We start from the raw sequence: 21,407 nt of genomic DNA on the forward strand, positions 1-21,407 counted from the left end.
ATAAGTTCCATCCAACCATCAGACTCACCATGGACTACTCTCCAAAATCAGTTGCATTCTTGGACACACTTGTCTCCATCAAGGACAGTCACCTCAGCACTTCGCTTTACCGCAAACCCACGGATAACCTCATGATGCTCCACTTCTCCAGCTTCCACCCTAAACACATTAAAGAAGCCATCCCCTATGGACAAGCGCTCCGTATACACAGGATCTGCTCAGACGAGGAGGAGCGTAACAGACATCTACAGACGTTGAAAGATGCCCTCGTACGAACGGGATATGGCACTCGACTCATCGATCGACAGTTCCAACGCGCCACAGCGAAAAACTGGACCGACCTCCTCAGAAGACAAACATGGGACACATCCGACAGAATACCCTTCGTCGTCCAGTACTTCCCCGGAGCGGAGAAACTACGTCATCTTCTTCACAGCCTTCAACACGTCATTGATGACGATGAACATCTTGCCAAGGTCATCCCCACACCCCCACTACTTGCCTTCAAACAACCGCGCAACCTCAAACGAACCATTGTTTGCAGCAAACTACCCAGTCTTCAGAACAGTGACCTCGACACCACACAACCCTGTCATGGCAATCTCTGCAAGACGTGCCAGATCATCGACATGGATACCACTATTACACGTGAGAACACCACCCACCAGATACGCGGTACATACTCGTGCGACTCGGCCAACGTTGTCTACCTCATACGCTGCAGGAAAGGATGTCCCGAAGCATGGTACATTGGCGAGACCATGCAGACGCTGCGACAACGAATGAACGGACATCGCGCAACAATCACCAGGCAGGAATGTTTCCTTCCAGTCGGGGAACACTTCAGCAGTCAAGGGCATTCAGCCTCTGATCTCCGGGTAAGCGTTCTCCAAGGCAGCCTTCAGGACCCGCGACAACGCAGAATTGCCGAGCAGAAACTTATAGCCAAGTTCCGCACACATGAGTGCGGCCTCAACCGGGACCTGGGATTCATGTCGCATTACATTCATCCCCCACCATCTGGCCTGCGAAATCCTACCAACTGTCCTGGCTTGGTACAATTCACACCTCTTTAACCTGGGGTTACCCCATCTCTGGATCTGTAAAGATTTAATCACCTGCTAATGCTCGCATTCCAAGCATTGTTTGGCATCTTTGAATTTGTCTATATATGTGTTTCTGGAACAGACCTCTTCATTCACCTGAGGAAGGAGCAGCGCTCCGAAAGCTAGTGACATCGAAACAAACCTGTTGGACTTTAACCTGGTGTTGTAAGACTTCGTATTGCTGCAGATAGGGAGAGCGTTCTGAATGAGGAGGTGCCCGAAGCAACAGAGCACCATGATTTTTCAATACTGAAATGCCTCATTTTAAAATGGTTTTGTTTCAAAGGGCTTTATTTTTTATGTCGGGATTTTATTATTCAGAGTGCTGTCTTCCCTGTTTTAAAGTATGAGTTGGGAAATGATTATATCATAGTGCGCCAAGGCCCAGTGATTCGATGTGGTGTCTAACTTGTGATCAGCACTACTTTGCCCTGTCTCTATAGAACATAGAACATAGAACAATACAGCGCAATACAGGCCCTTCGGCCCACGATGTTGCACCGAAACAAAAGCCATCTAACCTACACTATGCCATTATCATCCATATGTTTATCCAATAAACTTTTAAATGTCCTCAATGTTGGCGAGTTCACTACTGTAGCAGGTAGGACATTCCACGGCCTCACTACTCTTTGCGTAAAGAACCTATCTCTGACCTCTGTCCTATATCTATTACCCCTCAGTTTAAAGTTATGTCCCCTCGTGCCAGCCATATCCATCCGCGGGAGAAGGCTCTCACTGTCCACCCTATCCAACCCCCTGATTCCCTATGTTCGGGAAACAATGGTGGGATTCTCCGTGAACCGGCAGGGTGGGCCACTCTGGCGCTGAGGAGTAGCGTGAATCACTCTGGCATTGGGCCGCCCCGAACGTGCGGAATCCTCCGCACCTTCAGGGGCTAGGCCGGCGCCGGAGCGTTTGGCGCTGCGCCAGCCGGCATGGAAGTGCTTGGCGTCATGCCAACCGGCGCCAAAGGGCCTCCACCGCATGCGCGGGAGTGCCAGCGTGTGCTGGTGTCACCCCAGCGTATGCGCAGGGGGGTTCTTCTCTGCACCGGCCATGGTGGAGGTTGACAGCGGCCGGTGCGGAGGAAAAGAGTGCCCCCACGGCACAGGCCCGCCCGCGGATCGGTGGGCCCTGATCGCAGGCCAGGCTGCCGTGGGGGCACCCCCTGGAGCCAGAGTCCCGTCCCCGCCAAAACCCCGGCGCCTGACAATTCGGCAGCCAGCGGGGGCGGGATTCACACCGCCCCCCGGCGATTCTCCGACCCGGCGGGGGGTCGGAGAATGTTTTTTGATGCATTTTCAAGAACCCCACCACCCCACTCCATACTAATGTAAAATTTTTGAACTTTTTTTTTAAATGTACCCTGTATTAGTTGAGGAATCTGTGGACTTTGTTTTTTTTTTAAAGAATTCTCCATAGTGTACAGACACTGCACTGTACTGTTTTCAAATGTCTTTGCTGGTACAGTACCAGTTTCAACTTTTACCTTGTTTTTTCCAGGAAAACATTGCCTTCAGGAACCTAACTCTGGCTTTAACACTGATTCCTTTAGAAAACCATGCTTTACTTAAAAGAGTTTCATTTAAAGTGGTGATTGTCAGGAATGCAATCATAACTTTAAGTGAGGACTTCCTGTGCCACTTTGGAGCTGCTGACAGTGGAGAGAGGAGTAAGATCCTCTTCCACTCTGGGAATAGGAAACCCTCTCAGCATCAACTTAGGAAACAGTGGGTAGAAATTGTGGAGCATGTGACTAGCCAGAACCTTGCTCCCAGGACAGTGCTGTAACTTCCAAAGAAATATAAGATCTGACAAGCAGTGTTAAGATGAGGATACTCTTACTCCCTGTTCCCAGTTGCATCATTTTACAACCTCACTAGTCTCAAGACTCACAGCACTCAAAAGACTCCCCTCCCCATTACACTTCACTAACCTACATTAATTGCACCACACATTTCTCGTCATGTTCACACACTCCATGCTATTTCAACCCTCACATTAGTCAAGCCTTTTCCTTTTCTCATTTCAGCTGCTTAGAATGTACCCCCTCTAATGCAATCACATCTTTCCTACAGTGGAGTGAGCAGAACTGTATGCAGTACGCTAGCTGGGGCCTAACTAGTGTTTTATACAGTTCCAGCATAACTTAACAGCTCTGTATTCTAGCCCTTGACTAATGAAGGCAAATATCTCGTACTTAGCCCCTAAAGGTGCGGAGAGAGTACGGCTACCTTATCTACTTGTCCAGCTACGTTCAGGGATTTGCGGACATGCACTCCAAGGTCTGTCTGTTCTTCTACACTTCTCACAGTAACCTACCATTTATTGTGTGTTCCCTTGCATTGTTAGCCTTTCCCAAATGCATCATCTCTCACTTCTCTGAACTGAGCTCCATTTTCCACTGTGCTGACCATCTGACTAATCGATTGATATTTTCCGGCAGCTACAGTTTTCTTTCTCATTATCAAGCCCAACGCCAATTTTTGCATCATCTGCAAACTTCTAAATCGTGTCCCCTACATTCAAGTCCAAATCATTGTTTCTTTTCCATGAACAGCAAGGGAACCAGCACCGAACCCAATACAACCACATTGGAAAGAGCCTTCCAGTCACGAGAACGCCCACTTGCTTCCTGCCACTGAGCTAATTCTGGATCGCTCCAACCAAGTCTGCTTCTCTGCTAAAATATTGCTACTCAAAGATTAACATAAAATCAAAGTTTTATATTTAAAAAATAAGGACACAATAATGACCCATTATATGATTTAAAATGAGGGTTGAATAATAGCTATAGGTGCTCTCCCATTGGCTCACTTTACCTGAGGCTATTGACTCCTCTTGATTGACACCACAGAGATTGACTAGTTATAGATACATATGTGATCTCCTGTTATATCTCAACAAATTCTTCATTGCCTCCTAGCACACAGTAACAACCCTCAGTGCTCGCAGAGATCTCTAACTGGATCGCTTTCCCATAACACATCTCCTTCAGTGTGCAGAGAGACACATTATATATACTCACAATTCCTGTTGGATAATTTACAAACGCAAAGTTGATAGGGTGTTCTATCAAATTCACCCCATGCAGAAGGATGGTTCTACACCCCCAGGTCAAAACCATGGGCGCGATTCTCCCCTACCCGGCAGGGCAGGGGGTTCCGGTGAATGGAGTGGCGGGAACCACTCCGGCGTCGGGCCGCCCCAAAGGTGCGGAAGTCTCCGCGCCTTTAGGGGCCAAGCCCTCACCTCGATTCCCGCCCCCGCCGAATCTCTGGTGGCGGAGAATTCGGGACACAGCAGGGGCGGGATTCACGCCAGCCCCCGGCGATTCTCCGACCCGGTGGGGGGGTCGGAGATGGGCGCGATTCTCCGACCCCCCACCAGGTCGGGGAATCGCCGGGGGCTGGCGTGAATCCCGCCCCTGCCGTGTCCCGAATTCTCCGCCACCAGAGATCCGGCGGGGGCGGGAATCGCGCCGCGCCGTTCGGCGGGTGCGGGAATCGCGCCGCGCCGGTCGGCGGGGGCGGGAATCGCACAGCGCCAGTCGGCGGGCCCACCCCCAGCGATTCTCCGGCCCGCGATGGGCCGAAGTCCCGCCGCTGTCAACCCACTCCCGCCGGCGTGGATTAAACCACCTTTTGAACGGCGGGACAAGGCGGCGCGGGCAGGCTCCGGGGGGGTGCCCCCACGGTGGCCTGGCCCGCGATCGGGGCCCACCGATCCGCGGGCGGGCCTGTGCCGTGGGGGCACTCTTTTTCATCTGCCTTCGTCATGGTCTTCAGTATGGGATGACGTCAGCAGCCGCTGACGCTCCCGCGCATGCATCGCCCGGCGAAGACCTTTCGGCGCCGGCTGCCGTGGCGCCAAAGGCCTTTCCCGCCAGCCGGTGGAGCGGAAACCACTCCGACGCGGGCCTAGCCCCTCAAGGTGAGGGCTTGGACCCTAAAGGTGCGGAGACGTCCGCATATTTGGGGCGGCCCGACGCCGGAGTTGTTCCCGCCGTTCCATTACGCCGGAACCCCCCGCCCCGCCGGGTAGGGGAGAATCCCGCCCATTGTCAATACAATGACAGCCTGCGCCAATGTCCCAGGTTCGATGCCCTGCTTGGGTCACTCTCTGTGTGGAGTCTGCACGTTCTCCCGTGTCTGCGTGGTTTTCCTCCGGGTGCTCCAGTTTCCTCTCTCAAGTCCCGAAAGACGTGCTATTAGGTAATTTGGACATTCTGACTTCTCCCTTGGTATATCCGAACAGGTGCCGGAATGTGGCGACTAGGGGCTTTTCACAGTAACGTCATTACAGTGTCAATGTAAGCCTACTTGTGACAATAATAAAGATTATTATTATTATTTTGCATTACATCAACATTTGATCAATGTTCTATCTGCAATGTCATCAAGGCTCTGATTATATGCACACTGGGCTATTCGTAACTCAGGGATACTGGGGCCAATTGCATAACCCTCCAGTGGCACCCACTCAGATATCTAACTCGGTAACATCAGGGAATAAATCTGAGTGTGTTTGGACCATATGACCCAGTTATCCACTGACCGATCCATTCGAGTTGTCAGTGGAACCTTTTGTAAAGTGTAGAATAAGAATTTCTGCTTGTGTGTGTCTGCGTATGTACAGTCAGACACTATCCTACCAGGAGCACCGTAATTGGCTTCAGGCAAGGATTTCCTGACTTTGGCTGTTTATAATTAAGAGTCTGCTCGATTTCCTGGCAAGGAACAATTAGTGCTGCATTTAGTGGTCCCTGATGGGAAGAATATTTTTGCAATCTCAATCTTTTATCCACAATCAGTGTAAAGAAACCACTGAAATGATTTTTAAAGTTGCAACAGCCTTAATTAAAGTACTTGGGTTGAACATTTTAATAACATACTTCCAGCTGTTTTTAACACTCCAGCTTGTTTAACTTTGAAATTCACATTTTTAAATGTATTTCTTCCTTTTTTCTGTCACAAGTTTAACACACGATATTCACTTGAAATGGTGGTTGGGGACACCCTACTGTCTGGAGTCATACCTAGCACAAAGGTGGGAAGCTCCTCGGGGCAGCATGGCAGCACAGTGGTAAGCACAGTTGCTTCACAGCTCCAGGGTCCCAGGTTCGATTCCCGGCTTGGGTCACTGTCTGTGTGGAGTCTGCACGTTCTCCCCGTGTGTGCGTGGGTTTCCTCCGGGTTCTCCGGTTTCCTCCCACAGTCCAAAGGTGTGCAGGTTAGGTGGATTGGCCATGATAAATTGCCCTTAGTGTCCAAAATGGTTAGGTGGGGCTCCTGGATTACCGGGATAAAGGGGATAGGGTGGAGGTGTGGGGCTTCAGTAGGGTGTTCTTTCCAAGGGCCGGTGCAGACTCGATGGGCAGAATGGCCTCCTTCAGCACTGCAAATTCTATGATTCTATGTTGCTGGTCAACCATCTCAATATTGGGACATTGGAAAGTTCCTCAGGGTAGTGTCCGAGGCTCAACCACCTTCATCTGCTTCATTAATGACTTTCTTTCATCATAAGGTTAGAAGTGGAGATTTTCCGCAGATGATTGCACAATGTTCAATGCCAATCACGACTCCTCAGATACTGAAGCAATCTGTGTCGATGTGCAACAAAACCTGGACAACATTCAGACTTTGGTTCATAAGTGTCATGTAACATTTGTGACACATAACTGCCAGGCAATGACTATTTCCAACAAGGGAGACTCTAACCATCTCTCCCTGGCATGCAATGGCACGACCATCGCTGAATCCCCCTAGGGGTCTTTTTCTGATTGCCAGGATGTGACATGTGGGTCCCACAGGGGTGTGTGCTGGGGCCTCAACTTTTTACAATTAATATCAATGACTTGGACAAGAGGAGCGAAGGCACGATTGCTAAATGTGAAGATGACACAAAGATAGGTCGGAAATTAGACATCGGACGTTGTGGACAGATATGGATAAGAACATAGGAATTAGGAGCAGAGGTCGGCAATTCCGCCCTTCGAGCCTGCTCCGCCATTCAATCAGATCAGGGCTGATCTCTTCCTGGTCTCAAATCCACCTCCCTTCCTGTTCCTCATATCCCTTTATCCCGTTATTTAAAATCAGAAATATATCTATCTCCCTCTTGGAATCATTTAATAGTTTAGACTCCTACTGCACTTGGGACAGGGAGTTCCACAAATTCACCACCCTCTGCGAGAAGTACTTCCTCCTCATCTCAGTTCTAAATCTACCGCCTCTCAACCTATATCTGCGACCTCACATTCTAGATTGCCCCACAAGATGGAACATTTGGTCTACATTTATTTCATCAGTCCCTTTTAGTATTTTATGCACCTCGATCAGATCCTTTCTCATCCTTCTAAACTCCAGCGAGTAAAAGCCAAAACCCCAGGATCAATCTAGTGAACCTCCTCTGGACTTCCTCAAATGCCACCACATCCTTCCTCAGATAATGAGACCAAAACTGGACACAATACTCCAGATACTCCAAATATAACAGGAGAGGTTACTGATCGAGGTGTTAAGATTCAAAACACAGGTATAAAAGCCAGCATAAGTGTACTTTACCTGAATGCTCGTAGTATTTGGAATAAGGTAACTGAGTTGATGGAGCAAATCATCGTGAATGACTATGATTTAGTGGCCATTACTGAAACATGGTTAATGGATGGTCACGACTGGGAGTTAAATATCCAAGGGTATCAAACTATTCGGAAGGACAGAGTGGATGGTAAGGGAAGTGGTGTACTCTGTTATTTAAGGATGACATCCGGGCAATAGTCAGGGATGACATCGGTGCGATGGAGGATAAGGTTGAATCCATTTGGGTGGAAATCAGGAAGAGTAAGGTGAAAAAGTCACTGATAGGAGTAGTCTATAGGCCCCAAATAGTAACATTATGGTGGGGCAGGCAATAAACAAAGAAATAACTGATGCATGTAGAAATGGTACAGCAGTTATCATGGGGGATTTTAATCTACATGTTGATTGGTTTAACCAGGTCGGTCAAGGCAGCCTTGAGGAGGAGTTTAGAGAATGTATCTGCGATAGTTTCCTAGAACAGTATGTAATGGAACCTACGAGGGAACAAGCGGTCCTAGATCTGGTCCAGTGTAATGAGACAGGATTGATTCAAGATCTCATAGTTAGGGATCCTCTCGGAAGGAGCGATCACAATATGATGGAATTTAAAATACAAATGGAGGGTGAGAAGGTAAAATCAAACATTAGTGTTTTGTGCTTAAACAAAGGAGGTTAAAATGGATTGAGAGAAGAACTAGCTAAGGTAGACTGGGAGCAAAGACTTTATGGTGAAACAGTTGAGGAACAGTGGAGAACCTTCCAAGCGATTTTTCACAGTGCTCAGCAAAGGTTTATCCCAACAAAAAGGAAGGACGGTAGAAAGAGGGAAAATCGACCGTGGATATCTAAGGAAATAAGGGAGAGTATCAAATTGAAGGAAAAAGCATACAAAGTGGCAAAGATTAGTGGGAGACTAGAGGACTGGGAAATCTTTAGGGGGCAACAGAAAGCTACTAAAAAAGCTATAAAGAAGAGTGAGATAGATTATGAGAATAAACTTGCTCAGAATATATAAACAGATAGTAAAAGTTTCTACAAATATATAAAACAAAAAAGAGTGGCTAAGGTAAATATTGGTCCTTTAGAGGATGAGAAGGGAGATTTAATAATGGGAAATGAGGAAATGACTGAGGAGTTGAACAGGTTTTTTGGGTCAGTCTTCACAGTGGAAGACACAAATAACATGCCTGTGACTGATAGAAATGAAGCTATGACAGGTGAGGACCTTGAGATGATTGTTATCACTAAGGAGGTAGTGATGGGCAAGCTAATGGGGCAAAAGGTAGACAAGGCTCCTGGCCCTGATGGAATGCACCCCGGAGTGCTAAAAGAGATGGATAGGGAAATTGCAAATGCACTAGTGATAATTTACCAAAATTCACTAGACTCTGGGGTGGTCCCAGCGGATTGGAAATTAGCAAACGTGACACCACTGTTTAAAAAAGGAGTTAGGCAGAAAGCGGGTAATTATAGGCCAGTGAGCTTAACTTTGGTAGTAGGGAAGATGCTGGAATCTATCATCAAGGAAGAAATAGCGAGGCATCTGGATGGAAATTGTCCCTTTGGGCAGAAGCAGCATGGGTTCATAAAGGGCAGGTCGTGCCTAACTAATTTAGTGGAATTTTTTGAGGACATTACCAGTGTGGTAAATAACGGGGAGCCAATGGATGTGGTATATCTGGATTTCCAGAAAGCCTTTGACAAGGTACCACACAAAAGGTTGCTGCATAAGATAAAGATGCATGGCATTAATGGTAAAGTAGTAGCATGGATAGAGGATTGGTTAATTAATAGAAAGCAAAGAGTGGGGATTAATGGGTGTTTCTCTGGTTGGCAATCAGTAGCTAGTGGTGTCCCTCAGGGATCAGTGTTGGGCCCACAATTGTTCACAATTTACACAGATGATTTGGAGTTGGGGACCAAGGGCAATGTGTCCAAGTTTGCAGACGACACTAAGATGAGTGGTAAAGCAAAAGGTGCAGAGGATACTGGAAGTCTGCAGAGGGATTTGGATAGGTTAAGTGAATGGGCTAGGGTCTGGCAGATGGAATATAACATTGACAAATGTGAGGTTATCCATTTTGGTAGGAATAACAGCAAAAATGATTATTATTTAAATGATAAAATATTAAAACATGCTGCTGAGAAGAGAGACCTGGGTGTGCTAGTGCATGAGTCGCAAAAAGTTGGTTTTCAGGTGCAACAGATGATTAAGAAGGCAAATGGAATTTTGACCTTCATTGCTAGAGGGATGGAGTTTAAGACTAGGGAGGTTCTGCTGCAATTGTATAAGGTGTTAGTGAGGCCACACCTGGAGTATTGTGTTCAGTTTTGGTCTCCTTACCTGAGAAAGGACGTACTGGTGCTGGAGGGTGTACAAAGGAGGTTCACTAGGTTAATCCCAGAGTTGAAGGGGTTGGATTAAGAGGAGAGGTTGAGTAGACTGGGACTGTACTCGTTGGAATTTAGAAGGATGAGAGGGGATCTTATAGAAACATATAAAATTATGAAGGGAATAGATAGGATAGATGCGGGCAGGTTGTTTCCACTGGCGGGTGAAAGCAGAGGGCATAGCCACAAAATAAGGGGAAGTAGATTTAGGACTGAGTTTAGGAGGAGCATCTTCACCCAAAGGGTTGTGAATCTATGGAATTCTTTGCCCAGTGAAGCAGTTGAGGCTCCTTCATTAAATGTTTTTAAGATAAAGATCGATAGTTTTTTGAAGAATAAAGGGATTAAGGGTTATGGTGTTCGGGCCGGAAAGTGGAGCTGAACCCACAAAAGATCAGCCATGATCTCATTGAATGGCGGAGCAGGCTCGAGGGGCCAGGTGGCCGACTCGTGCTCCTAGTTCTTATGTTCTTATGTTCACCAACACCCTGTACAATTGCAACAGCACTTCTCTACTTTTTACTCCAGCCCTTTTGTAATAAACGCTAACATTCCATTTTGCCTTTCTAATTAAATTTTGTATCTGCATACAGATTCATAAACAAAGACACCCAGAACCCTCTGCCAAGACGCATGTTCAGTGAGTGGGTAAAAATCTGGCAAAATTGCAGACAGATGCAGTTTATTTCTGCTCCTAATTCCTATGTTCCTATCTATATCTGTCCATAACCGCCCATGTCCAATTTCCTACCTATCTTTGTGTCATCTTCACATTTAGCTATCATGCCTTCGCTCCTCTTGTCATTGATATCAAAGCTGGCAGATGGAGAATAATGTGGGAAAATGCACAAGTTGTTTACTTTGGTAGGAAGGATAAAAAATTAATTGAATAAAGAATGACTCCAGAATTCCGAGGTGCAGAGGGATCTGAGTGTACTATTGCATGAGTCACAAAAAGTTAGTATGCAGGTACAACGAGTAATCAAGAAGGCCAATGGAATGCTATCCTTTGTTATGAGAGGATTTGATTATTAAAATAAGGATCTAGGGCACTGGTGAGATCACATCCCGAATACTGTTTGCAGTTTTGGTCTCCTTATTTAAGGAAGGATGTAAATGCATTGGAGACGGTTCAGAGAAGATTTACTAGATTAACACCTGGAATGAATGAATTGTCTTGAGGAAAGTTTGCACAGACTGGGCTTGTTTCCACTGGAGTTTAGAAGAGTTGAGGGGTGACTTGATTGTAGTATGTAAGAACCTGAACTGCCTCGGCGAGGTGGAAGTGGAAAGGATGTTTCCTCTTTGTGAATGAGTCCGGAATAGGGGAAAATATGGCTAATCCTTAATTCTTTGGAGACGGATCAGTTGTATCGCATCACATGAGACCAGGTTTCTCCAACACCTGTAGCCAAGGAGGAAAGTAAGGCGAAGGAAAAGAGAGAGGAAGTATTCTTGACTCTATCAGAAGTGCCTACAACACCAGGATGTCAGCTTTCACGATCCTGTCTTGAAGATGAAACTGAAGACTTTCAAGGCCACATGAAACAGTAAACAAACTAAAGAGTAGGAACATTGTTCTAAAACAGATCAAAACCTATTCTTCAGACTCTTCCTTGTTGGCGCCATTAGAAAAATGGACATCGATATGATGCTGGTTCAGACATTGGCACTGTGACCCTCGCCTCGCGGTAATTATGATGGATCATCAGGATGGACAAAGAAAAGCTCTTACACTTTGTTGAGGTGTCAGTCAACTTCCATTAATGTGACTCCCAAATGGTATTGCATGGGTATTGGATGCTGTGGCATTGATTCAAGTCATGAAACCACAATTAACATTTGGACACTTGCTGACCAAGTACTGAGAGTTCTTGTGAGACAAGTGAAGATGGATTAGTCAAGAGTGATCCACTTTGTTTCAGGCAGATTCAAGGCCTACATCATCAAGAGCGGTGAAAGTGGACAGAGGCCAGTTGAAGGAACGCAAATCACCCAAAATATTATCTCCTGACCCGAAAATTCCAACGCAATTAACAACATTTATGTCTTGTGGTGACAATGAGGCAAATCTACTCCAGTTTCTCTGTTCAAGATGGTGCAAGTCAGGAAGAGAGATTATTAATGACATAAACTTCTTTACTGGACATGTCATACTCTTCATCAGTCTGACAGTAAAACAGATCTGCAGGTGGTACCGATCTGCAGTTCTTCAAACAAGAAGAAGCCCCTTCTGACTGGGAGCACCCTGCCATCAAGGCTTGGAAACCTCGGGACAGGCTAGCATGCCCTCCCATCACAGCCTATCCTATGGGACCCCAGGCACACCCCTAGCAGCCCCTCCAACCCCTACCCCCAAAAGCATTGTACCCTCCCCTCTCTGGGACCTCTGCCTTTATTCATTATTCTGGTTCCCTGGACTTAGTTCCAGGCACTTTGCTGAATTGCCTCTTCCGGCCACTGCAGTGCAGTTCCTGGAGGGTTTGGAGAGCTGCCGGCCAATCTGATTGGCTGGCAGCTTTCCAAGGTGGGACTTATGCCCAAGTGAGAATTGAAGTCCCGCCTTCTACCAATCAACGTTCGTTAGAGTGTGAAATGGCAGTGAGCCTGTGGAATGTGTTCATAGATCATAGAATTTACAGTGCAGAAGGAGGCCATTTGGCTCATCGAGTCTGCACTGGCTCTTGGAAAGAGTGCCCCACTTAAGAGGTTTACAAAAGTGGATTTCCACCCTATCCCCGTAAACCAGTAACCCCACCTAGCCTAATGGCAATTTTCCATGGCCAATCCACCTAACCTGCACATCTTCGGACTGAGGCAGGAAACCGGAGCACCCGGAGGAAACCCACGCAGACACGGGGAGACTGTGCAGACTCCACACAGACAGTGACCCAAGCCGGGAATCAAACCTGGGACCCTGAAGCTGTGAAGCAACTGTGCTAACCACTCTGCTACCGTGCTGCCCACTTGCCGTTCCTTGCTAACTCTCTGGATTGCAAAGGACGAGCTCCCACAATCGTAAACATCCAGGCCACAGTGTGCACAAGGGCAGTGCTCATCAAACTATCTTCACCAACATCTGCTCGAGTGTAGATTGTGAGAATAACACATCTTTACCTGAGGCCTCCAGGGCTCAGAAAGTAGATACCCTCCATTTGGATGGTGATGATTCATAGCTATGTAAATGTTAGAAAAAATATGTAAAAACAAACCTGACCCCCAATCTCTACTTCCCTCGCACAATCCTGTTTATGGACTATTTGCCACTAAATGAGCATATATGGGTATGTTGGATGATAGATGAGTGCAAGTGACCGTCTTGAGGTTTAAATAATACTGCATGGAATAAACAGTTGTATGGTAATTCCTCCCCAAAATAACTTAGATTTATGTATCAATGCACCATAAGACAATTCTACATCCCAGATATCCTCAGTGGTACTGGAGACATTGTTTATACCCCCCAAGTTTATAATCTCGCAGTGGTGGTGAAATATCACTGCTACCATTGAAAAGAAAGTCCATAGAATTCTTATTTTTTCATAGTTTTTGGCAATGTCTCAGTAACATTCAATTTTCAGACTTGCAGATTTTGCTTCCGCGACATAATTTACGTTGATTCTGGGACTTTCCCAGATGGGAATTATGGAACTCCAAATTGACCTGTGGTCTAATTGCTGATACAAGGTCATTCCATTTTGTCACTTGACCCTTGATCTGTACTGGATATGAAGATCCATTAACCATTCTGCTGACTAATTAATTTGGAGTAGAAAGCATTGCAGAGCCACAGATCTATTTGTCCTCAGAAAGATTACCTAACTTACTGAAAATATGCACGTGATAATATTTTGGTGTTAATTCCTATCCTATTTGTGACTTCTTTTGTGGCAGGTGGAGAATGGCGCAGAGTACATCCTGGAAACGATCGACTCCTTACAGAAACACTCCTGGGTGGCTGACATTCAGGACTGCATGGATCCAGGGTAAGAGGAACTTCTCTTCTTAGATATTGGGGCCTGGAGAAGGATTGAGTGGAAATATTTCACATGGAAAAAATATACCACACAAAATGGAAGCTGACCGGAGGTATAATAATTGTGATTGATCTTTATTATATAATTACAGAGGCTGCATTTAATTTGGGGCAGTAATGCAAAATGTCTAACAGAGTTAGAGGTTTACAAAAGAACAAAGAAGAACAAAGAAAATTACAGCACAGGAACAGGCCATTCGGCCCTCCCAGCCTGTGCCGATCCAGATCCTTTATCTAAACCTGTCTTCTATTTTCCGAGGATCTACTTCCCTCTGTTCCCCGCACGTTCATATATCTGTCTAGATGCATCTTAAATGATGCTATTGTGCCCGCCTCTACCACCTCCGCTGGCAAAGTGTTCCAGGCACCCACCACCCTCTGCGTAAAAAACTTTCCAAGCACATCTCCCTTAAACTTTCCCCCTCTCACCTTGAAATCGTGACCCCTTGTAATTGACACCCCCATTCTGGAAAAAGCTTGTTGCTAACCACCCTGTCCATATCTCTCATAATTTTGTAGACCTCAATCAGGTCCCCCCTCAACCTCTGTCTTTCCAACGACTTGCCACCTTCAGGGTACAATGGACCTGAACTCCCAGATCTCTCTGTACATCAATTTTCCCCAGGACTCTTCCATTGACCGTATAGTCAGCTCTTGAATTAGATCTTCCAAAATGCATCACCTCGCATTTGCCTGGATTGAACTCCATCTGCCATTTCTCTGCCCAACTCTCCAATCTATCTATATTTTGCTGTATTCTCAGACAGTCCTCCTCGCTATTTGCAACTCCACCAATCTTAGTATCATCTGCAAACTTGCTAATCAGACCACCTATACCTTCGTCTAGATCATTTATGTATATCACAAACAACAGTGGTCTGAGCACGGATCCCTGTGGAACACCACTAGTCACCTTTCTCCATTTTGAGACACTCCCTTCCACCACTACTCTCTGTCTCCTGTTGCCAGCCAGTTCTTTATCCATCTAGCTAGTACACCCTGAACTCCATACGACTTCACTTTTTCCATCAACCTGCCATGGGAAACTTTATCAAACGCCTTACTGAAGTCCATGTATATGACATCTACAGCCCTTCCCTCATCAATTAACTTTGTCACTTTGTTTACATTCCATCCAAGCTGCCTATTCACTATCACCTGTTTTTTGTTATTGCTCAAGGTGGATTGTACTCCCTTGTCTCTGGTGTTTTAAGCTTTGAACAGTTTTATAAAGCAGGAAGCTGAATGTTGTGAATTAGATTCAGAACTGGCTTGGCCACAGAAGGCAAAGGGTAGCAGTGGAAGAATGTTTTTCCGAATGGAGGTCTGTAACTAGCGGTGTTCCGCAGGGATCAGTACTGGGACCTTGGCACTTTGTAATATATATAAATGACTTGGAAGAAAATGTAGCGGGTCTGATTAGCAAGTTTGCGGATGATACTAAGATTGCAGGAGTTGTGGATAGTGATGAAGATTGTCAGAGAATACAACAGGATATAGATAGACTACAAAATTGGGCGGAGAAATGGCAGATGGAATTTAACCGGACAAATGCGAGATGATGTATTTTGGTAGGTCCAATTCAGCTGGGAGCTATAAAATAAATGGCAGAACCATCAGGAGCATAGAGACACACAGAGATCTGAGCATGCAGATCCACAGATCCTTAGAAGTGAAAATGGTGGTAAAGAAGGCATTTGGCATGCTTGCCTTCATAGGACGGGGTATCGAATATAAAAGCTCGAAAATAATGTTATAGTTATATGGAACATTGATTAGGCCACATTTGGAATACTGTGTCCAATTCTGGTCACCGCACTACCAGAAGGACAATTACACAAGAATGAGACCGTAACACTTTATTTGGTTGCTGGATCTATCCAGTGTCTTTACAAGCAGCATTGATTCAGAGATTGGAGGTTTTACTGTCAAATAATTAAGAAATGAACAAGTGAATAAATAAATTATACTTCACATTGCTTTCCTTTCCAGGAAATGAGATAGGAAATCTATGAATCTATATTCATTGTCAATCACTATCTTTATCTTTACTGCCTGCTGGGCTCTGCAATTGCAAGATCTGAGAAGCACAACTCAATATGCTGTCTTAACAATGTCAATTCATTGAGGACATCCGGAATTTCCAATTCATAGCTGGATACATCATTACCATGGCTTCAACATTTCTTGCTTCTCAAAAATTTGCTTTCCTAAGACTTTCCCTTCAACTTACTTTTCTTCAATGGAAAAAAGAACAGAATGCAGTTCTGCTGTGCTTGCAGAACTGGGACCTCGTGCACGCACGGCCTGTGGGCTGAGGCTGGAGGATGGGTTCACAGCCTCTGCACTGGGAAAACCCACCCACGGAGCTCTTTCCAGTGGGAAAATCTCACAATGCTCAACAGCTCTCCAGTCACACAGCCCCAATTGAGATTGGCTTTTCCAGCTTGATTATACCAGAACATTGCCTTTCTGGTTGATTCCGATTCCAATACATCCGTTCTTCAATTACTTTCTGAGGACTGATTCTCGAGGGTGAGGCCGTGGAATGCCCTACCTGCAACAGTAGTGAACTCGCCAACATTGAGGGCATTTAAAAGTTTATTGGATAAGCATATGGATGATAATGGCATAGTGTAGGTTAGATGGTTTTTGTTTTGGTGCAGCATCGTGGGCCGAAGGGCCTGTACTGCGCTGTATCGTTCTATGTTCTATGTTCTAATCATCCACAGTTATATTCTGGAGTTTTAACTAGTTATTCTGTAAATTTAATATAATACTTGTATCTCCCCCATATCGGTTTAATCTACTACCCCAGTTTAGAGGGGCCAACTAGCTTCAAACTCATCAATCATCTATCTACAAAACAAATTAATGCCTCTGCGCTTTGGCGCTCGACCTTGTTCTTGCTGGCTGGCTCTCTTGGACCACTCTTGCCTGACTACACCAAATTCCCTCACTTTCCAAATTCCCACATTTAAACACTGTTCTCACTGCAATCAATATTCCACTTCCAACTTTGTGCAACTTACTTTGTATGTCTGCTAAACCTCCTGTATTTATACCAACTCAGATTCCAACAAGGATTGGAATAGTTTTCAGCTAGTTTCAAAGGGGAAGCCAGTCATATACAAAATAACCACTCACACCACATTCTTTATGTCGGCATGGAGATAACTGAATGTATCTTCACAGCATTTGACTTTATTTGGGCTGAAGGCCTAATCTTGAGTGTTTCTCCTTTTTAAACTGTATTCTCACTGAATTAACAAACCATATCCAAATGAAACTAAACAAAACTGCTCCGCCGCTTCCAATTTCCTCCAGAGTTCGCAAAGACTCGGTGCTTAGAAATCATGAGTAAATTCACAATCTTTGTTCAAGACCTTGAACTCTCATTCAAATCCCATTACACCCCTTCCAGGGTGACCTTCTTTCAGGTTAACACTTCTCTTGTTCATATATTCTCACACTGTAGCATTGCTGTTGATTTGTAATGTTTTCACTGATGCAGAAGCATTGACTAATTTATTTTGACACATCACACAAATTCCTAAGCAGGAGCTCATACATACTAAAATCCAATAACTCTTCAATAACTTAATGATATATCTGAATTACAGTGATTTAATGTCATATTGATCCTAGGAGGTCACACAATGCCCTTATCAGATACTCATATCCATCTTAGAACCATAGAATTCCTACAGTGCAGAAGGAGGCCATTCAACCCATCGAGTCTGCACCGATCCTCCGAAAGAGCACCCGACCTAGGCACACTCCCCCACCCTAGCTCCATAACCCCATCTAACCTGCACATCTTTGGACACTAAGGGGCAATTTCGCGTGGGAATCAACCTATTCCTGTACATATTTGCATACCTCTTCATTCACCTGAGGAAGGAGCAGTGCTCTGAAAGCTACTGTTTGAAACAAACCTGTTGGACTTTAACCTGGTGTTGTAAGACTTCTTACTGTGCTCACCCCAGTCCAACGCCAGCACCTCCACATCATGCACATCTTTGCACTGTGGGAGGAAACCGGAGCACCCGGAAGAAACCCACACAGACACGGGGAGAACGTGAAGACTCCACACAGGCAGTCACCCAAGGCCGGAATTGAACCCGTATCCCTGGTGCTTTGAGGAGCAGCGCTAACTACTGTGCCAGCATGCTGGCAATGTTTGTAGGTGCGTGATGACTGTGAGATAATTGTGAATGCTGAACATAGGTCGAAGGTAACTTTCACAAATTCTCTGTATCCAACCAACGGTGGCCAGGTTGGGCAATTTCTTGAACGAGAGAATGATTTGGATCATAAAGGGTAATACTTCAGAACAGAACAAGTTGACTAAAGTGGGACGAAGGGAGGAGAAGGGTACTCGGCAGGACAACCGGCGAGGAATCTCAGGGAATGCTTCTCCAACCTCAACACAGGCAATGCTGTTTATACTCAGCTGTGAGTGACCTCAACACAGGCAATGCTGTTTATACACTGTTGTGAGTGACCTCGACACAGGCAATGCTGTTTATACTCTGCTGTGAGTGACCTCGACACAGGCAATGCTGTTTATACTCTGCTGTGAGTGACCTCGACACAGGCAATGCTGTTTATACCCTGCTGTAAGTGACCTCGACACAGACAATGCTGTTTATACCCTGCTGTGAGTGACATCGACACAGGCAATGCTGTTTATACTCTGCTGTGAGTGACCTCAACACGGGCAATGTTGTTTATACCCTGCTGTGGGTGAACTCGACACAGGCAATGCTGTTTATACCCTGCTGTGAGTGACATGGACACAGGCAATGCTGTTTATACCCTGCTGTGAGTGACCTCGACACAGGCAATGCTGTTTATACTCTGCTGTGAGTGACATCGACACAGGCAATGCTGTTTATACTCTGCAGTGAGTGACCTCAACACAGGCAATGCTGTTTATACTCTGCTGTGAGTGACCTCGACACAGGCAATGCTGTTTATACTCTGCTGTGAGTGACCTCGACACAGGCAATACTGTTTATACTCTGCTGTGAGTGACCTCGACAAAGGCAATGCTGTTTATACCCTGCTGTGAGTGACCTCGACACAGGCAATGCTGTTTATACTCTGCTGTGAGTGACCTCAACACAGGCAATATTGTTTATACCCTGCTGTGGGTGACCTCGACACAGGCAATGCTGTTTATACCCTGCTGTGAGTGACATCGACACAGGCAATGCTGTTTATACTCTGCTGTGAGTGACCTCGACACAGGCAATGCTGTTTATACCCTGCTGTGAGTGACATCGACACAGGCAATGCTGTTTATACTCTGCTGTGAGTGACCGCGACACAGGCAATGCTGTTTATACTCTGCTGTGAGTGATCTCAACACAGGCAATGCTGTTTATACCCTGCTGTGAGTGACCTCGACACATGCAATGCTGTTTATACTCTGCTGTGAGTGACCTCAACACAGGCAATATTGTTTATACCCTGCTGTGAGTGACCTCGACACATGCAATGCTGTTTATACTCTGCTGTGAGTGATCTCAACACAGGCAATGCTGTTTATACCCTGCTGTGAGTGACCTCGACACAGGCAATGCTGTTTATACACTGCTGTGAGTGACCTCGACATAGGCAATGCTGTTTATACTCTGCTGTGAGTGATCTCAACACAGGCAATGCTGTTTATACCCTGCTGTGAGTGACCTCGACACATGCAATGCTGTTTATACTCTGCTGTGGGTGACCTCGACACAGGCAATGTTGTTTATACCCTGCTGTGGGTGACCTCGACACAGGCAATGCTGTTTATACCCTGCTGTGAGTGACATCGACACAGGCAATGCTGTTTATACCCTGCTGTGAGTGACCTCGACACAGGCAATGCTGTTTATACTCTGCTGTGAGTGACATCGACACAGGCAATGCTGTTTATACTCTGCAGTGAGTGACCTCAACACAGGCAATGCTGTTTATACTCTGCTGTGAGTGACCTCGACACAGGCAATGCTGTTTATACCCTGCTGTGAGTGACATCGACACAGGCAATGCTGTTTATACTCTGCAGTGAGTGACCTCAACACAGGCAATGCTGTTTATACTCTGCTGTGAGTGACCTCAACACAGGCAATGCTGTTTATTCTCTGCTGTGAGTGACCTCGACACAGGCAATGCTGTTTATACTCTGCTGTGAGTGATCTCAACACAGGCAATGCTGTTTATACCCTGCTGTGAGTGACCTCGACACAGGCAATGCTGTTTATACTCTGCTGTGTGACCTCGACACAGGCAATGCTGTTTATACCCTGCTGTGAGTGACCTCAACTCAGGCAATACTGTTTATACTCTGCTGTGAGTGACCTCGACACAGGCAATGCTGTTTATACTCTGCTGTGAGTGACCTCAACACAGGCAATGCTGTTTATACTCTGCTGTGAGTGACCTCGACACAGGCAATGCTGTTTATACTCTGCTGTGAGTGACCTCGACACAGGCAATGCTGTTTATACTCTGCTGTGAGTGACATCGACACAGGCAATGCTGTTTATACTCTGCTGTGAGTGACCTCGACACAGGCAATGCTGTTTATACCCTGCTGTGAGTGACCTCAACTCAGGCAATACTGTTTATACTCTGCTGTGAGTGACCTCGACACAGGCAATGCTGTTTATACTCTGCTGTGAGTGACCTCAACACAGGCAATGCTGTTTATACTCTGCTGTGAGTGACCTCGACACAGGCAATGCTGTTTATACTCTGCTGTGAGTGACCTCGACACAGGCAATGCTGTTTATACTCTGCTGTGAGTGACATCAACACAGGCAATGCTGTTTATACTCTGCAGTGAGTGACCTCAACACAGGCAATGCTGTTTATACTCTGCTGTGAGTGACCTCGACACAGGCAATGCTGTTTATACTCTGCTGTGAGTGACATCGACACAGGCAATGCTGTTTATACTCTGCAGTGAGTGACCGCAACACAGGCAATGCTGTTTATACTCTGCTGTGAGTGACCTCGACACAGGTAATGCTGTTTATACTCTGCTGTGAGTGATCTCGACACAGGCAATACTGTTTATACTCTGCTGTGTGTGACCTCGACAAAGGCAATGCTGTTTATACCCTGCTGTGAGTGACCTCGACACTGGCAATGCTGTTTATACTCTGCTGTGAGTGATCTCAACACAGGCAATGCTGTTTATACTCTGCTGTGAGTGACCTCGACACAGGCAATGCTGTTTATACTCTGCTGTGTGACCTCGACACAGGCAATGCTGTTTATACTCTGCTGTGAGTG

The 21,407-nt window shown here is 45.9% G+C and overlaps 1 protein-coding gene across 4 annotated transcripts in view; it reads left to right on the plus strand.

Moving 5' to 3' along the window:
• LOC140386630 (SH2B adapter protein 2) overlaps positions 1-21,407 on the plus strand; it is a 262,836-nt gene that overhangs the window by 160,060 nt on the left and 81,369 nt on the right. For all 4 annotated transcript variants that reach the window (XM_072469121.1, XM_072469120.1, XM_072469124.1 and 1 more), the window contains one exon: positions 13,976-14,067. In XM_072469121.1, coding sequence (XP_072325222.1) covers positions 13,976-14,067 — 92 coding nt within the window. The remainder of the gene's footprint in view (positions 1-13,975; positions 14,068-21,407) is intronic.

This window comes from Scyliorhinus torazame, chromosome 12 (genome assembly GCF_047496885.1).
Source record: "Scyliorhinus torazame isolate Kashiwa2021f chromosome 12, sScyTor2.1, whole genome shotgun sequence".
Taxonomy (NCBI): Eukaryota; Metazoa; Chordata; class Chondrichthyes; order Carcharhiniformes; family Scyliorhinidae; genus Scyliorhinus; species Scyliorhinus torazame.